The 15743-nt window shown below is 42.3% G+C and overlaps 1 protein-coding gene and 1 long non-coding RNA gene across 3 annotated transcripts in view; one reads left to right on the top strand and one right to left on the bottom strand.

Moving 5' to 3' along the window:
* Positions 1–609, bottom strand: part of ZSWIM6 (zinc finger SWIM-type containing 6) — a 110436-nt gene extending 109827 nt beyond the window's left edge. The window contains exon 1 of one of the 2 annotated variants that reach the window (XM_014268992.3): positions 44–609. In XM_014268992.3, the coding sequence (XP_014124467.1) occupies positions 44–554 (511 nt within the window). In that variant the 5' untranslated portion in view covers positions 555–609. The remainder of the gene's footprint in view (positions 1–43) is intronic. The other variant, XM_005489777.4, reaches the window with a different exon arrangement.
* On the top strand, positions 549–15319 carry LOC102067546 (uncharacterized). The gene is made up of 4 exons (XR_012578299.1): positions 549–1375; positions 3243–3632; positions 9216–9379; positions 11376–15319. It is a non-coding gene; the product is annotated as an uncharacterized LOC102067546 (long non-coding RNA).
* Positions 15320–15743: the final 424 nt, after the last annotated feature.

The raw sequence follows: 15743 nt of genomic DNA, 5'->3' as shown, positions 1-15743 counted from the left end.
CGGCAGAGGCCTGGCCTGGGAGCGGAACCGGCCGGTGACTCACCGACTTGCAGGACGTTATCGACGCAGCCGCCGTCGAGCAGAGCGATGCCCCTGCGGAAGGGCAGCCGGTTCTCATCAGCGGCAGCGGCGGCGACGTCCATGGCCCCGCCAGGCGCAGCGGCGCCTCCAGGACCGGCGGCGGGATCCTCGGCGCCGGTGTTGAACGAGGAGTACATACAGATCTCCCTCTCGCTGCGGGGGAAGGACCAGTAGACGATCCTGCGCTGCACTGGCTCCGGGATCCGTTCGAACCGCTCCTCCACCCGCTGGAAGGGCCACTTCTCCGCCACCTTGCGAGCTGCAATGTCCAGCAGGGACTCGGGGCTCTGGGTCTTGCCGAGCGGCAGCAGCCCCAGGGCGGCGGCGGCAGCTGCGGATGAGGGTCCGGCGCAGAGGGCGCCGCCGCCGGGCCCGGAGCCGCCCGCCCGCTGCCCCGGCCTGCAGCCCGAGCCATAGCCGGGTCTGCAGCAGAGGCGCTTGGCGGGGTGGGGGAGCTGACCGCGCTCCGCCATGATCGCGCCGCTTCTAAGCCGACAGCGGAAGTGGCTGTACCCTATAAACGGCTCCAGGAAGGCAGCGAGGGCCCGCGAGCCCCCGGGGACACGCCCCCTCTGCCCTTATGTGGCGAAGAGGGCGGGGCCGCCTGGGCTCGCCGGCTGTGGGGGGCGGGGTCTTATGCAAATCGGCGTCACAACGTAAATAGAACGGCAGGGGAGAGGGAAGGGCGAAGAGGTGGCGCGCGCTCTCCCACCTCCGCCTTCCCAGCCTCTTCTCCCGTTGATGTCACGCGCGCAAGCCCGGGCGCGCCCTCGGGCGCGTGGTGGGAAAGGAGGGCGTGGCCGGCGGCGCCCCCAGCTCTGCCGCCATATAGGGAATGGAATGCGGGGGCGGGGCCGCCGCCGCGGCCTGAACCCGGTCACCTCTGCCGGGAAAGCCGGAGGGGCGGGACGAGCCGCGCCGCGCCTCGCGGACGGGAAGCGCGGTACGCGCCGCGGTGGGAGACCTGCGCTCCCGCTTCAGAGGCGGGGCCGCAGGAGGCGAAGGCCTTTCTGTCCGCCCCTGGATCAGGAGCCTAGGTGCATGCCTATAACAAGCTCTTGAGCTACACGAGTGAGGCGCGCTCCAGGATGTGTTGGTATTGAGTTTTGTGGGGAGTTTCATTTTCCTTCTACTAGCGGTAGTACGGTAAAGGTCATCATCCCGGTGCCAGCACCCGGTTGGCTCTGCAGATGTCAGGGCTTGGAATTGCTCCGGGAGAGCCGAGACACAGGCCAGGGCGGCAAGGACCCGCAGTGAGTCACTTGGAGGCGATGAAGGCACCGTGTTTACCCAGGTGGGTCGTGACACAGCGGAGGGCCAGGGTCTTTTCGGTGATCTTTAAAAACCGCGCCGTTCGGGCTCGTGCCGGCGCCTCAGAGATGGATGGATTGATAGATAGATGGATAGATGGAGGCATCCATATGCTGAGGGTCCCGAGGTGCTGCGTGTCGCCGTGGCTGCCCGCGGCGCGGGGCGCTGCTCCCGGCACGCCGGCCGCATGGAAGTGCCGCCCGGCCGGGATCGAGCGAGCGCAGCGCACAGCGCCCTTCTGCGCTGAGAAGCTGTGGGCTGCGTGTCATCGCAGAGCAACCTCGGCTGACTTCTGTTACACTAATTAAATTTTAATATAAATATTATGTTGGTATTTCGGGACTTTATCTCGGAAATGGGATTACGCTTTGATGCTTCGTGGTAGAGCAGTCGCCATTTTTTATTAACCGAATTTAAAACCAATTTTTGTAATTAATGAAATATTTCGGAACTGTAGCTTGTAAGAGGCATTTTTGGGCGGCTCGTAGTTGAAAACACTCACTGGGCCGGCGAGCAGCCCTTTGCTCGCATGCCGTGCCCCGCAGAAGCCGTAATTGGAGCGGCTTCCCTCCGGTTTTCCCAGACAGACTACATTTTCCATGATGCAGCGCAAGGCGCCCCCAGCGGGGAGGCGGTTCCGTCAGGGAATGCGGCGGAGGAATGTCAAGCGTGCCCGGCATAAAATCTAAGAGGTGCAAACAACATCGCCTTGGCTCGAAACTGTCGTCTCCTTTTTGTTCGTGCCAATCCCTCCGCTCCCCGCCTCCACCTCCGACTGGAACAGGAGCTTATTTTGTATTCAAGCGATTGGAAAGCTTTGCAGAAACTGCATTTTCCATTTAAAGTGGACGGGAAATTGAATTAAACTTACCTGACTCGCTAACTGATTTTTAAAGAAAGATTGGCAGAAACCTGTGATGGTTTAGAATTTGCACGTATTGGAGAAGGGGGGGCAGTGTATGCTTTTAAACTTCTGAACAGTAGCAGTACTTGGAAATTTCACACGTCAAGAATTTTTTTACATTTAGGTATAGACCTGTGCTTTTGGTGGGGGCGAGGGTTAGGGTTGGTTTTTTGCTTGTGTGTGTGTGTGTTTGTTTGTTTGTTTTTTCTGGTTTTGTTTTATTTTTTATTTTTTGTTTTTCTGCTGCCAGTTGCTGATACTAAGAAAATGACAGACGCTTTTTAACCAAATAGCTTAAACTGCAGAATTATTTTCTGCATGGTTAGGTTGGTGGTTTTTTTGGGGGTTTTTTTGAGATGCCAGTTTCATAAATTCATAGATAGCTTGCTGGAATATTAACGGTCTTGTTTTTAGATTTAGACATGTTTTATAAATGTTCTGCTGGATTTATAAACTTAACTCCCAACAGAATTTTGGAAGTGTTAGGGAGCCTGAATACTGCAGACCAGAGATGAGCATGGAGTACTTTCTTTTACTATCAATATGTAGGAAAAAGAAAAAAAAAAAAGAATTTTATGATTGCGTGTGTGTGAGAGGAGAGGAAAATTATTTTTAACTCCATCGCTTATTCATGAGTAATGATTGTTCAAATGTCAAAGCAATTTTTCTTCTCTGTTCTACCACTATTTCTGCTTTAAATAAGCATCTAGCAAGTCAGTAAAGATACTCTTCCAAATTGGGCATGGCTGTTCTTTACCAGGTTTTAGCCACCTGCTGCAATAAATATAACACTCATGCCACAGGAAGAATTCTTCACATCATAGTTGAGCAACTTTACAATAAAAACCAAAAAGAGTGAGAAGAGTGGCAATGAACAACAAATCATCCATAATAAGTTAACCTGTGTGTCAGTTACCTCAACTTAGTCTTTTTTCTGTCTTTACAGATCTGGGCAGAAATTTTTAAATTCATTAAAGAAATCCCAGAAAACAAGCAGAAGAGCTCATGGATCCACCTCTTTCATCTGTCTCCCCTCCTCAAGAGTATCTGCTTCCTGTTGAGTCTGTGTGTATTAACAGATACACAGAATGCTGGTGAATCTTATTAGGTTCTGGGCTAGGGAGAAGACAAGGAAGCAAGAGGCATCTTTGCTCTTGTCATGCCACCAGAGGCACCAAATGTGCTCCACTTTAGGCTCCAGCTGCACCAGTGTAGCACTTGAACAACTTGCAAATTTTCATCTGAGGCTGAACTTTTGTCCTGCCAGATTTGCCCTAAGTTCCCTCCGCTTTCTGAAACCAAGTGGGAAGATGTGTTAACTCCAGAGAAGAAATTAGTAAGTGTTAAAGCCATATCTAAGCTATTTTAATTGATAGTTGGTTTTTCTTTCAGTGGATGTTCTCAAGGGATGGCCTTACTGAGCTGAGCATTTCTTGCCTCTGTTTCCATCTCACCATTTTGGGAAGTTTCTATTCCTGAGCTACACAGAGAGGGAGGAATGGCTGCAAAACAGCAAGCTTAACTTGGCTAACTTCCTGCATATAATAAAAGGCTATTCTGTGAGCTGCTTGGAAAAGCACCCTTGGCCACCACGCAGTAAAATTCCTTCCTAATAATCTTTTCAGAGCATTAGGCGAGTTGCAGCCAGTTTTGCTCATTATAGTAAAGTATAAAAGGCTTGAGCATTCCACCAGTTGCGCTAATCTAAAAGGAAGGTCACATACAGCTGCACAGTTGTCTTTGTGTGAAACACACCAAGGTCTAAATGTAGAAAAATGATGGCAGGCGACATAACGCTTCCCAACATAAGTCACCCCAGTGGTTAAATCTTATCAGGAAAGATGAAACTTGGCATTCCTGCATTGAAGCTGAACAAGGGTCTGGATTCATGTGCTGCATAAAATATTTCTAAACTCTCAGAGGGTAGGGGGCCAAAGACAGAGAAGGAGACTTGGGAATGGAGGCTGGAGAGTTCTTGGAGCTAAAGCTATAAGGGAAAAAAAGCAAGAAAAATTGAGGACTAAAATAATCCAAACAAGAAAGAATGATAGGTCTACTGAAACAACTGGATTTACAATGCTGAACCAAATGTTTTTAAACCTGTTTCTATGTGCCTTTTTAGATAACAAGGGGTTTCATTTCTTGAAAGAAGGCTACAGATTTTGGAGATAACAAATGTATTCTAATATCGTGTGAAAGCTTGAGAAACAGTGTTGTACGTAAAAGTAGTGAAAATCACTGAACTTAGCAGTGTAGTGAAACTGGGAATTGAAATGCAGGAAAAGCAGACAGAAGTGATGGGTGTTGATGAAATTACCATCTTAGGGTTGGTTAGTGAAGAAAATAGTGTAATTGGTCACTGTCTTCAGTTTTACAATGTTTTCATAAAACAGTTTCTTTCATTATGTTTAGAGGCTATTTTTAATTCAAAGCCTAAAAAAAGAACTTTTGCCTTTTTCTAGCCTTTTAAATCAAATACTCTAGGATAAATATTGCCAGCTCTTTAGAGTTTCTCTGTTGAAGTGGAAATAAACTGGCAGTACCAAATGAGCCCTTTCAAAGTGCAGCTTTTTATTTTGATTAAATTCCTTGTTGATTCTAAAACTGTACTCAGACTAGAATCTAAAAGCATTTAGGAAAATTTACTTAAAATACTAAGCATACTTTGCCCGTTTTCTAGAACAGTTAAAAGAAACAAACATCTACAACTGTGCTAAATCCTCTTGACATTAATTTCTGTGTCCTCTGCGTTTCTGTGGCTCAATACTTAATGTATGAAGTCATTCTCAGATGGACTGAAGGGGAAGGCATTGTTTGTACCATAGTCCCAGAGTTGTGTGAATTAATGCTGCTCTGTATTTCCTTAAGGACTGAGCACATTCAGTTTACATTTATTGAGAATAGATCCTGGGAATGAATTATTTCTTCCTTATAAGGAGACTTGTGTTGAGATATCTGTTGGGGCAGTTTAGCTCACTACTAAGTCACTAGGGACAAAAGCATCACTGTTACAAGTAAAATGATAATATGCAAGAAACTTATTAAAATTAAATGTGTTGCAGTCATTTAGATGATTCAGAATATTGAGGTCTTGGAAGACTAGAGGAATAAGAGTGTATCACCTTTCTTCAGATTTAGCATTTGCATAAAGTCAAAAGGAGAAAGTCTTTGTCTCAGAGGGAACTCTAGATTTAGTGTCTCGCTGGGTTTGTTGTGACCTTATTTTGATCTGAGTTGCAAAATTTATGAATACTCAAAGTAAAAGCAGTGTATTATCCTCACAAGTCTTTGTAAATATTATTTTTAAAGTATTTTTTTTTCCTAATACCAAAATAAAAGAATTTTATTAAAATATTGGATATTAAACATCTTTCTTCATTTATCCTCTCTTTTTAGTGCAAATAATTGTGACTAAGTGATTTTTAAAAAAAGTTCCTCAAAACTTCATGTTCTTTTGGTCAGACATTCTTCACCAAAAACAGCATAGGCTGGTCTAGGAGTTTTCAGGTGCAAAATGCCATTGTTTGGTCTACCAGCACGTGGAGGAATAAAATATACAGAAAGTGAAATGGGCTGGTAGTTTAAAAGGGAACATTAAGGCACTACCTTCTTGTGGATAAGCATCCTACATGAACAACTCCCCTTTTTATCTTCTTGGGCTTTCTCCATTTTAACTGCACTTCCGACTTCCTTGCATTGGACTAAGGAACTACTTTGCAGTGTCAGGCCCAGTAATTCTTGGTAAGAAACTCTGTGTGCAGGACATAAAAACCTCAATCTGTGATATTGTCTTGAAATAAAAGACATTGCTTACCTAAATTTTAATCTACAGCAAAGAAAGAGAAATTGCATTAACTAAAATTTTCAGTAGAGGTTTTCCACATGCTAAGTGCTGGTAGAATGATTTTTTAAATGGCTTTAAATTAAAAAAAAGAAAAACCCCAAACAAGTCAAAACCCTTCCTTCTCCCATTTCAAGGATCACAGAATCATTTAGTTTGGAAAAGATTTCCAAGGTCATCAAGTCCACCCTTTTGAATGATCACCACCTTGTCAACTAGACCATAGCATGAAGTGCCAGATCCAGTCATTTCTTGAACATTTCCATGGATGTTGACTCCACCACTTTCCTGAGCAGTCCATCCCAATGTTTGAGAGCCCTTTAGCGGTGAAATTTTCCCTGATGTCCAACCTAAACCTCCCCTGGTGCAATTTGAGACTGTGCTCTTGTCCTGTCACTGGTTGACTCCACCTGGTTACAATCTCCTTTCAGGCAGCTGTAAGGAGTGATAAGGCCACCCCTGAGCCTCCTTTTCTCCAGGACAAACACCCCCAGCTCCCTCAGCCACTCAGGACTTGTGTTCCAGGTTCTTCCTCATCTCTGTTGCTCTTCTCTGGACATGCTCCAGCACCTCAATGTGCTTCCTGATTTGTGAGGTCCAGAACAGCATTTGAGATGCAGCTCCACCAGTGCTGAGTGCCAGAGCTGACAATCCCTGCCCTGGCCCTGCTGGCCACAGCATTGTTGATCCAGGCCAGGATGCCATTGGCCTTCTTGGCCCCCTGGGCACAGCCTGGCTCATGTTCAGCTGCTGTCACCAGCACCCCCAGCTCCTTTCCAGCCACTCTGCCCCAGCCTGTGGAGCTGCCTGGGGTTGTTGTGACCCAAGGGCAGGACCCGGCACTGGGCCTTGTGGAACCTCACACCATTGGCCTCAGCCATGATCCAGCCTGCCCAGATCCCTCTGCAGGGAGTTCCTGCCTTCCAGCAGGTCAGTACTTATACGCAATTTGTTATTCATTAATTTACTGAGAATGCACTCAACCCCCTCATCCAGATCATCAAAAAAATACATTAAAAAGAACTGGCCCCATTACTGGCAGCATTCCCCACCACTCTCTGGGCTTGGCCAATCCAGCAAAGGGTGTACCTGTCCACTGCATCGGCTGCTAGCCTTTCCAGGAGAACGCTGTGGGAGACAGAATCAAAGGCTTTACTGAAGTCCAAACAGGCTACATCCCCAGCCTTTCCCACATCCACTAGGCAGGTCACCTGGAGATCAGTTTGGTCAGGTGTGACCTGCCTTCCCTAAACCTATTCTGAGTGGGCCTGACCCCTTGGTTGTTCTGTGTGTGCCATCTGATTGTAGCTAAGATGATCTGTTCCACAGTCTTGCTGGGTGCTGAAGTCAGGCTGACAGGCTGTAGTTGCCTGGATCTGAGTTCCAGCCCTTCTTGTGGACGGACATCACACTGGCCAACCTTCAGTCATCTCTGACATCTCCAGACTTCCCTGATTAGCCAGAACTGACTAAGAGGTCCAGAGTCCAGATTAATGTGTGATGGCAGGAGAGCTGAACATACAAGGGGACAGCTTAAATATACCAAAACCTGGAGCTCCTATCTGTGTGCTATAGAGATGGGGTCCCTTTCAGTAGGATCCATGCTGTGCTGGTGTATCCTTGTCTCCAGCAGCATAGCCAAGGCAGTCCTTGGAAGAGGAAAGTAAAGTTAACTGTACAGCAATTTCTCTAGGTGCCAATTTTCTGCGAACTTCTCAGCCTTCATGAATTATAACTGAGGACCTGCAGAAGGTGTGGAGGCAAAGAAAAGGCTGAGATGGCTAAGCAAGACTGTAATGGTTCCTGTTGTAATAACTGTCATTTTTTTTAAAAGCTCAGGTACAATACTTGCTGCCTCTTACTTGTTTCCCTAGCGATTGCATTTAGCAATCTGGGAAAAATGAGCTGGACTATATTTTTTTTTTCTTAATGATCTCTGTGTAAAATTTGGTTCCAACTGGTAGTTAAATTCTTAGTTTACAGGTATTTGAACAGTATTGCAAACCTGTCTGTAGCTTTGCCGAAACACCCAATCAAGATTTACAACTTGAGAGACAAGAGATTTACAACTTACAAGAGACAACTCTTTTCTTGGGTTGTATCAGAGACAAACTTACAAGGTAGTGCTCTAAGTACAAGGGCTTCTGTATAGCTAAGATACCCTTTGAAATTAAGAGACCGAGGTTTTTCTGTCTGACAAAAGAATTACACTGTGCTGTCTTGTCATTTATTTCATCAAAAATGACCGTATGCTCAGGAATAGTTAATAAAGACCAAATCAAGGGTACAACATTTTGAGGGATTGTTTTCCCAATTTCTTTTTTCCAACCCAGAGTATATCTTATATTTGTAAAACCTGGGCTTTTGTCCCAAAACTTTAGAAAGTATTTGAAATTTTGTAGCCCAAGTGCTAATTAGAGTGGTGTGTACTTGTTTTGCCAATCTATCCCTGCAACACTGAGCTGTGGAATACTGCTTCTGTTCAGAGCAGTCAATTTTCAGGGTTAAACACAGCTTACTACCATATATCTTGGGTGACATTGATGTACTTTCACTTGTATTTTGTATCCCAGCTGAAAGTATTTTCATTATCTGGTTGCCTGTTTCTGTCTCTTCTTTTTCTTTCTCATCTTTCTTTGACTGTACTTTGCTGTTGCCAGTCCATTGTACAGTCTGTCCCTATTAAAGAGACAAAATGACTAAATTTTCAAACCACTTGCCTTCCTTCTTCCTATTCTTCCTGTCCTGCAGTCTTGGAAATTGTATTGGAGCTAACATGTCAAGCTAAGCCTTGTAATCAAAATCAGAAGATAGAGATAAGCTATCATCAGAGCCTGCAGTAAAATTTTGTCAGAGAAACCAGTACTTCCTTTTACTTCACTACCTTCAAAGGCTTCACTGGAATCCCTTTTTTAGAGCAGGGATTTAGGGTTTTTTTTCTACTGGTCTGTGACTAGACAACATTTAACTTTTGAAGTTGCTCTGAATAAAAAAATGTAATTTTTGACGTTGCTTTGACGTTGCTTTCTTTTTTTTTTCTTTTTTTTTCTTTTTTTTTCTTTTTTTTTTCTGCTGCAGGGATTAAGATGAGCTGAAAGATACACCTCTGCTGCACTTCAACACTTGGAATAATAGTGGCACAATGTGGTCTTACACTTCTGAAAATTAGTGTTACTTCCAGGGGAGTATTAGGAGTTCCAAGAATTTGACAGGTTTACCATTGAAAAGGAAAGGACCCCTTGGTAATTACTATGTCCCCATGCTTCTTTGCTTTCATAAATTATGCAGGACTCATGGGACAGCTGTCCTATTGCTAGGCATTGTCCTCTGCTGGGCTGTATTGGTGTCCTTCAGGGGAAATAGATGCAGGCGCTGTGTGTGGTGTGGTGTGGTTCAAACACTGCAGGAGATACTGAGTCAGTGTCTGCAGGCTTAGGCAGATGTCCCAATCAGTCATCCTGCAAATGTTGTGATCCATGAGCAGGAGCACTAGAAATTTCTTCTGGTGTTTCATGTAAAATATATGTTCTAGTGGTTCCAAAAATGGAGCTTCTGGGCAAAGACCTGGGCAAAGCCTCTGAATTCCTCCAGTCATAGTAAAGGTCCAGTGTCGCATTACTGTTCCAGCCTAAGACAGCAGAAGTCTGTCTCTAGGAAGAATATTTTCCTAACTCAGAATTGCTTCCCTGTCAGTAATTTTAATATGTGATTCTGAGAGCTTTGTTACAGACAGCATCAAAAAAATTTTGTTCTTGTGCTTTCAGTGGTTCTGAGAAGCAACAGCAGCACAGCCTGAGCATGGTTTTCACCACATTCAGGACAACAGTCCAGGCACCAAAGCCAACCATGTGCACATTTGGTTGACCAAGTTTGCACCCTGCTCTGATTTTCAATTTATCTCTGCAAGCATAAAGTCTTTGACTCTTTTAAAACAAAATTTTGCTTGCTGCAGATGAATGGCTGCTTTTGAAGCTCACTAGAAAAGCTGGAGGTCTTTCCTTTCAAAAGAAAACAAGAAATCACTAGGATATGAGGAGTGGAATAACTGAGGAAGAGAATGAGCTTTGAGGGGATAAATGTAAAAACACACTTCCTTACCAACTCCAGCCTCTAAATGGTATTGACCACCAGGGAAATTGGATCCACCCTGGACTGATTGTAGTATCAGGAAAATCTTCCACAAACAGCTCTGAGCTATTGAAAAAGCTGCAGTTTTCTCTTCCAATAATTGATACTGTGGTGACAACTTCCACCTGCTACTCATGAGTCGCAGTTACCACATCTGCTAAGGGGGAGAAGGCAACTTCTCCCTTTGCTCAGAATGTATTGTCTTGTCTGCAGTGGTGGTCCTAGGAGTGAAAAATTGCTACTAAGTTTGAGCACTTCTTAGAAGGCGTGGTGTCCCCTACACTATTTGGAAATGAAACTTGCAATCTCTGCTTACTCAGAGTTTAAGAAGCATAAATGAAGAGGAACCACTTTAACAGTACCTGGGGATTGGGCTAAATTGCATTATTGCCTGGGAATGAGGGTTTATTCCATACTGTTCACTAAATGAAGAGTATAACCATGGCAACATTCAGGACATGGTCTGTAAGGATCTGCCAATGCAATTCTGAAATTAGCATTCAGAAGGCAACTGTTTAAAAGTAGCTTGAGAACTGAAAAAGAATGTTTCAGACTACGGTCCATACGGGAATACACTTCGGTATCTGCAGCATGAAAACTATGTAAAATTTAGCAGTTCAGTTTATGCTGATCTCAGCAGGAGATCATTTATATAGATCTTTGATGAGTGAAAGCATAATGGTATCAATACTAATATCCAGTGGTGATTCACACCACATTACAGCTATAATTTTGTGTGAAGTATTCCTAAAAAATACAAATACTACTAGCTTTTTATGATCAACAATAGTGTAAAGATAGTTGAAATCTTTTTTCCAAGTTCACTTGGGGAAAAAAGTAAAGAATGACAATTCTTACACAAGATGAAAGTTCTACTTCCTGTATATAAAGAAGAAATTTGTGGGGTGAGTGAGAAATAAGGAGAATAATACAAAAGGAAATTCTAGATCTGAGTTGGTCCCCTGCTAGCCCAGTTAAACTTTGTCTAATAAATACTTTTTGTTGTTGTGTGTTGTGATGTTCTTGCAGAAATCCTTTACACAGGAAGTTGTGGTCTGGCAGAATTAAAGTTGATCGAATTATAGCTTGCTTCTTCATGTCTCTCCACAGGTCACTACTTTCTGGAAAAAGCAGAGTCAATAAAACTACACCTTTGTCATTGAGTTATGCCAGCTCTTGCAAGTAATGCTGAAAAAAAATAGTTCTTTGGTTATTCTGTCTGCACTTTTATCCGTGGTTAACATCACTGTTTTTGTTTAAGTCTATGTCCTATTTTGTGTGCATCTGTCACTTAGCAGGACAGGTGTGTTTATATAAATAAGTTCCACAATTCATGTAGAATATGTGTAGGAAAGTGCAGAACTGCAGACTTCTGAAAGTTGGCTAGATTTTAAGCTGACCCTGCCCTCTAAACAGATGCTCAGAACAGTGATGACTCTTTATTGCTACAACACACCATCTTGGGATAACACATCAGGTAGTCTGGAAATATGAAATACTTTATGTAGAGTTGCTACTTCATGTAAGGCAGTGCTGATGACAGTTACATCTGCGAAGAACACAGCATCATTCCTCTCCCTCGCTACCTTCATAGGTAAATGTGGTACATTTAGGAAGCCTTAAGTTAGTCCTCAGAATTATGGATCTATAGAAATTATGGAAATGATGCTAGAAAAAAAGCTGGCCTGATCCCTAGCTGCTCAGACAATCTCTTCATATTTTTCCCAGGGTACCTGTCCTTTATTTCACCCTCAACAGGCTTCCTTTTGTGTTTGGCTTTGTCCAGGAGCAAGCTGTCCATCCATGCAGGTTGCCCTGTACTTTTGTCTGATTTCCTTTTTGTTGGGACACATGGCTCCTGACTTGGAGGACCTTCACCTTGAAGATTAACCAGCTTTCTTGGGCCCCTCTTCCCTCCAGGATTCTATTCCCTATTACTCTACCAAGCAGACCCCTGAAGAGGCCAAAGTCTCCTCTCCTGGAGTCCAGCCTAGTGAGCTTCGTGTGTGTCCTTCTCACTCAAACTCTACCATTTCATGGTCACTACTTCCCAGGCTGTGCTTGAGCTTCACATTCCCTTCTTGTCAGCAAGAACGTGGTCCAGCATAGCACCTCTGTCATTGGTTTCTCTACCATTTGGAGAAGGAGGTTACTATCAGTGCATCACAGGAACCTCCTAGCTGTTCCTTCAACCAGTATTGGGGTGGTTGAAGTCCCCCATAAAGACAGGGGCTTGTGAATGCCCTGGTGTGTTTGAAGCACCTGGGCAAATACCAAAATTTTATCACTACACAAAATGAGAAAACACGTCCTATTCCAGCAACAACTCAGGAGTATGTTAGCCATCAAAACTTATTTTAAAATAACACGTTCAGATAACTTCAATTCAGTGTTTATACTAAAACTGAACAAGCAGCTATCTGTAATGCTGTCTGTTTTCAAAAATTTGAAACTGGGAGAGACAATACAGAAGATTCCTTAAAAGTATGAGCAGTAAAAAGGGTAAAGAGGATAATCCAGATGATTATTGGGCAGCATCCATGTGGGCAAAAAATTACAACTAATATATAAAGCTTTTAAATCAGTAGAGCTAATGTTTGTCAATATGAGTATAGGAGAAACAGCTCTGACTACAATTTTACTAAGACACTAACCAAATAGTGTTTACATAACAATACTGTAATATGTAATCTTTTGATTTTTTGAAAACATTCTTTGTGCTGCATGACACTTTTTATATATCATATATATAAAATATTATATATCTTATCATAAAAAATATTATATACATGCTGATTAGTAGAAACATTGAGTAACTGGCAGCCAAAACCAGAGCACTAAATGCAGGATCCTAACTGAGCAATTATATTCATATTTGGGTTATTTTAAGAATTATTTTTTGGTATATGATATTTAATGCTTGTTTTAAATTACGTCAACATTGTACAAAATTATTAATTATACTCACAGATGACCTAAAGATCGGAGATATAATAAACAACAAAGATAAGTCATTAATACAGACCAGATGGCTTTAATAAGTTGGGGGCAATCAGACAAGTGTTTTGTGGATAATTATTAAAGTAAAACATTTGTGAACAGAGAAAGCAGCATGTCCTTTTTACTCTTATATTTATGACCTTTACATTTAGTCCACCTGTCAAATTCTAGCTCTTCAGAACAGACAAGACACTCAAATATGGAGGCCAGTTGAACAAGTTGCCTCTGATTTGTTGTTCTGGGTTTCCTTGTATATTTTGGTTCTGATCATCTCCAGAGTGTTCTGTTATAATACGTGCTTATGTAATTTTATTTTGGTATCTCTGAGTAATGCTAAAACATCCCCATGCTATAAATTGACTCCACTTTTGAAATTTGAGCCAGTATTTTTAAATATGCCTTATACCTTAGATTCATCATCACTTCTGTTACCTTCTGTTACACTTTCTCTGTCTAGTATGACCTTTTCACATGTACAACTGTAACAAAAAAGGGAATAAAACCGTGTCTGCATACAATTCCCTTAGTCTAATCATCAGTCATGTTATTGCAAAGCTAATGCTGCTGTTGCTTTTCTCATCTCCAGAAACTTGTGTTTTGCTGGACCTAAGAAGAACTGAAAATGCTGGTTTTCTTCCTTTTTTTTTTTTTTCTGTTCACAAGTTATTATTTGGGGATTTGGAGGAGGAATGAAGAGATGCAGAGAGATTTGTCAAGAGAGGTAACAATGAATGGACTACTAAATAAGGTGCTTTGGTCAAAATGCCTTGTGTAAATCTTAGCTATGCTAAAAAAAAACCCTGGGGATTGCATGAACAGTACTAGTTATATGTCTGCACTGAAAATTTCTTTTTAATTTACTTTTGGTAGTTTAGGATTCAAGAATACTCAGTGTAAAGGAAATGTTGAGAGAAAAGCCAGAAAAGTCATTGATTCATGTGGCATGATACAAGGAAGTTTTTCCTCTTTATCAAACAAAACCATGTATAGACTGCAGTCCAAAAGTATCTGCAATGAAATAGAAACTTGATACCTGGCTTCTCCATCTAGTTGACAGATATAAAAGGATCTGATTGCTGAATGTTGGAAGCTGAACAAAATCAGACTGGTACAATTTTGCCTAAATATAGATCAGTTAATTATTGAAATGGTTTAAAGTAAATTATGATGGGCTTTCCATCTGTAGTTTTAACCTCAAGAGATATCTGTCTTAAAATGGGTATTGTAGCTCAACTCAGCAATAGTTCAGGACAGCACAGAAACTTCTGTGACAAAACAGATCAGTGCAGTGGATGGTCAAAGTGGATGTTCTAGCCTTATCTTTGATGGGCAGCAAAGTTGTTTTGGTTCTTCCTTCAGCTCTCCTATGGATTTATTTCATTATCCAATTTTTTTTTTGCCTGTGGAGGCTACCATTTTTACTGGAACTTCAGGGCAGCTGCAGCTGTTTAAGAAAGGACATAATCACTTGTAAATGGTGTAGTGTGATAAGGGATCCAGACTGCCTAAGAATCTACTCAAAAGATGTAAGAGTCCATGGAAGAGACCCAGCCACACATGGAATTTTAGCACTCCTTTGTCCTGCTTATTCCAGTTTCTCAGCAATAGTCTTCTGCATTAATAGTTTATCTGGTGATTCTGCATCACTATATGTCTGTTGCCATATACATCATTCTGGATTATCAGTTTAAGATTCTTTGGTAAGTCTTATATGCCTGTGTGATGCAACAAGGGTATGTCCATATTGACATGTTTTTTTAGCTTATCCAATACTTTCAACTTGTGTTTTGTCTTTTGTTTGTAAAGTGGTATTTCTTCCTTTGAATAAAAAGTACAGAACTAATTAGCAAGATTACCTTATCATTATTTACAGCAAGTCGGTTCCCTCTTTGTGCACAGAAAACTAAAATTGTATCCTTCCTTGGCTGAAAACTTCCTTTCTGCAAGCAATAAAAGATGCAAATATCCCTTACAGTGGCTAGTTAAGCTTTCTTGCAGCTTGGGGCAAAACCACATTGGCAGAAGGGCAATGGCTTGTCTCTGATGTCTGTGAAGCTTCTCTGAACAGACCTAAATATGAACTTATACGAAAAGGACCTCTGTGTAGCGACAAGAACTTGAAAACAGGGTATAGTTACATAAGAAATTTAAAATAAGTTAAGAACCATGTTTCAAGGAGATCAGCATTCCAAGTAGTCCCTAACAAGAATTGAGTATTTGTTTTTCTGTTGTCACTCATTTTTCTTTATGACTGATTATCTGAATTTCTGTATTAAATTTTCTCCAGCCTAAAACCTTATACCTGATAGCAATTCCTATAAACAGGCCTTTGGTACAAAGTTGGCCTTGGAGTCCTATACAAGTCTCTAGACTTCTTTAACTCTTTTGATACTGGTAAAAATGGGACGTGTTTAATTTTACTTTATTTTAATTTACAAAAAGGCATCACAAAGAATATTTTCTTGTCCCACATTGAAG

Source organism: Zonotrichia albicollis, chromosome Z (genome assembly GCF_047830755.1).
Source record: "Zonotrichia albicollis isolate bZonAlb1 chromosome Z, bZonAlb1.hap1, whole genome shotgun sequence".
In the NCBI taxonomy this organism is placed as follows: Eukaryota; Metazoa; Chordata; class Aves; order Passeriformes; family Passerellidae; genus Zonotrichia; species Zonotrichia albicollis.
Note: the sequence above shows the minus strand (reverse complement) of the source record. Positions and strands in the feature narration are given on the sequence as shown.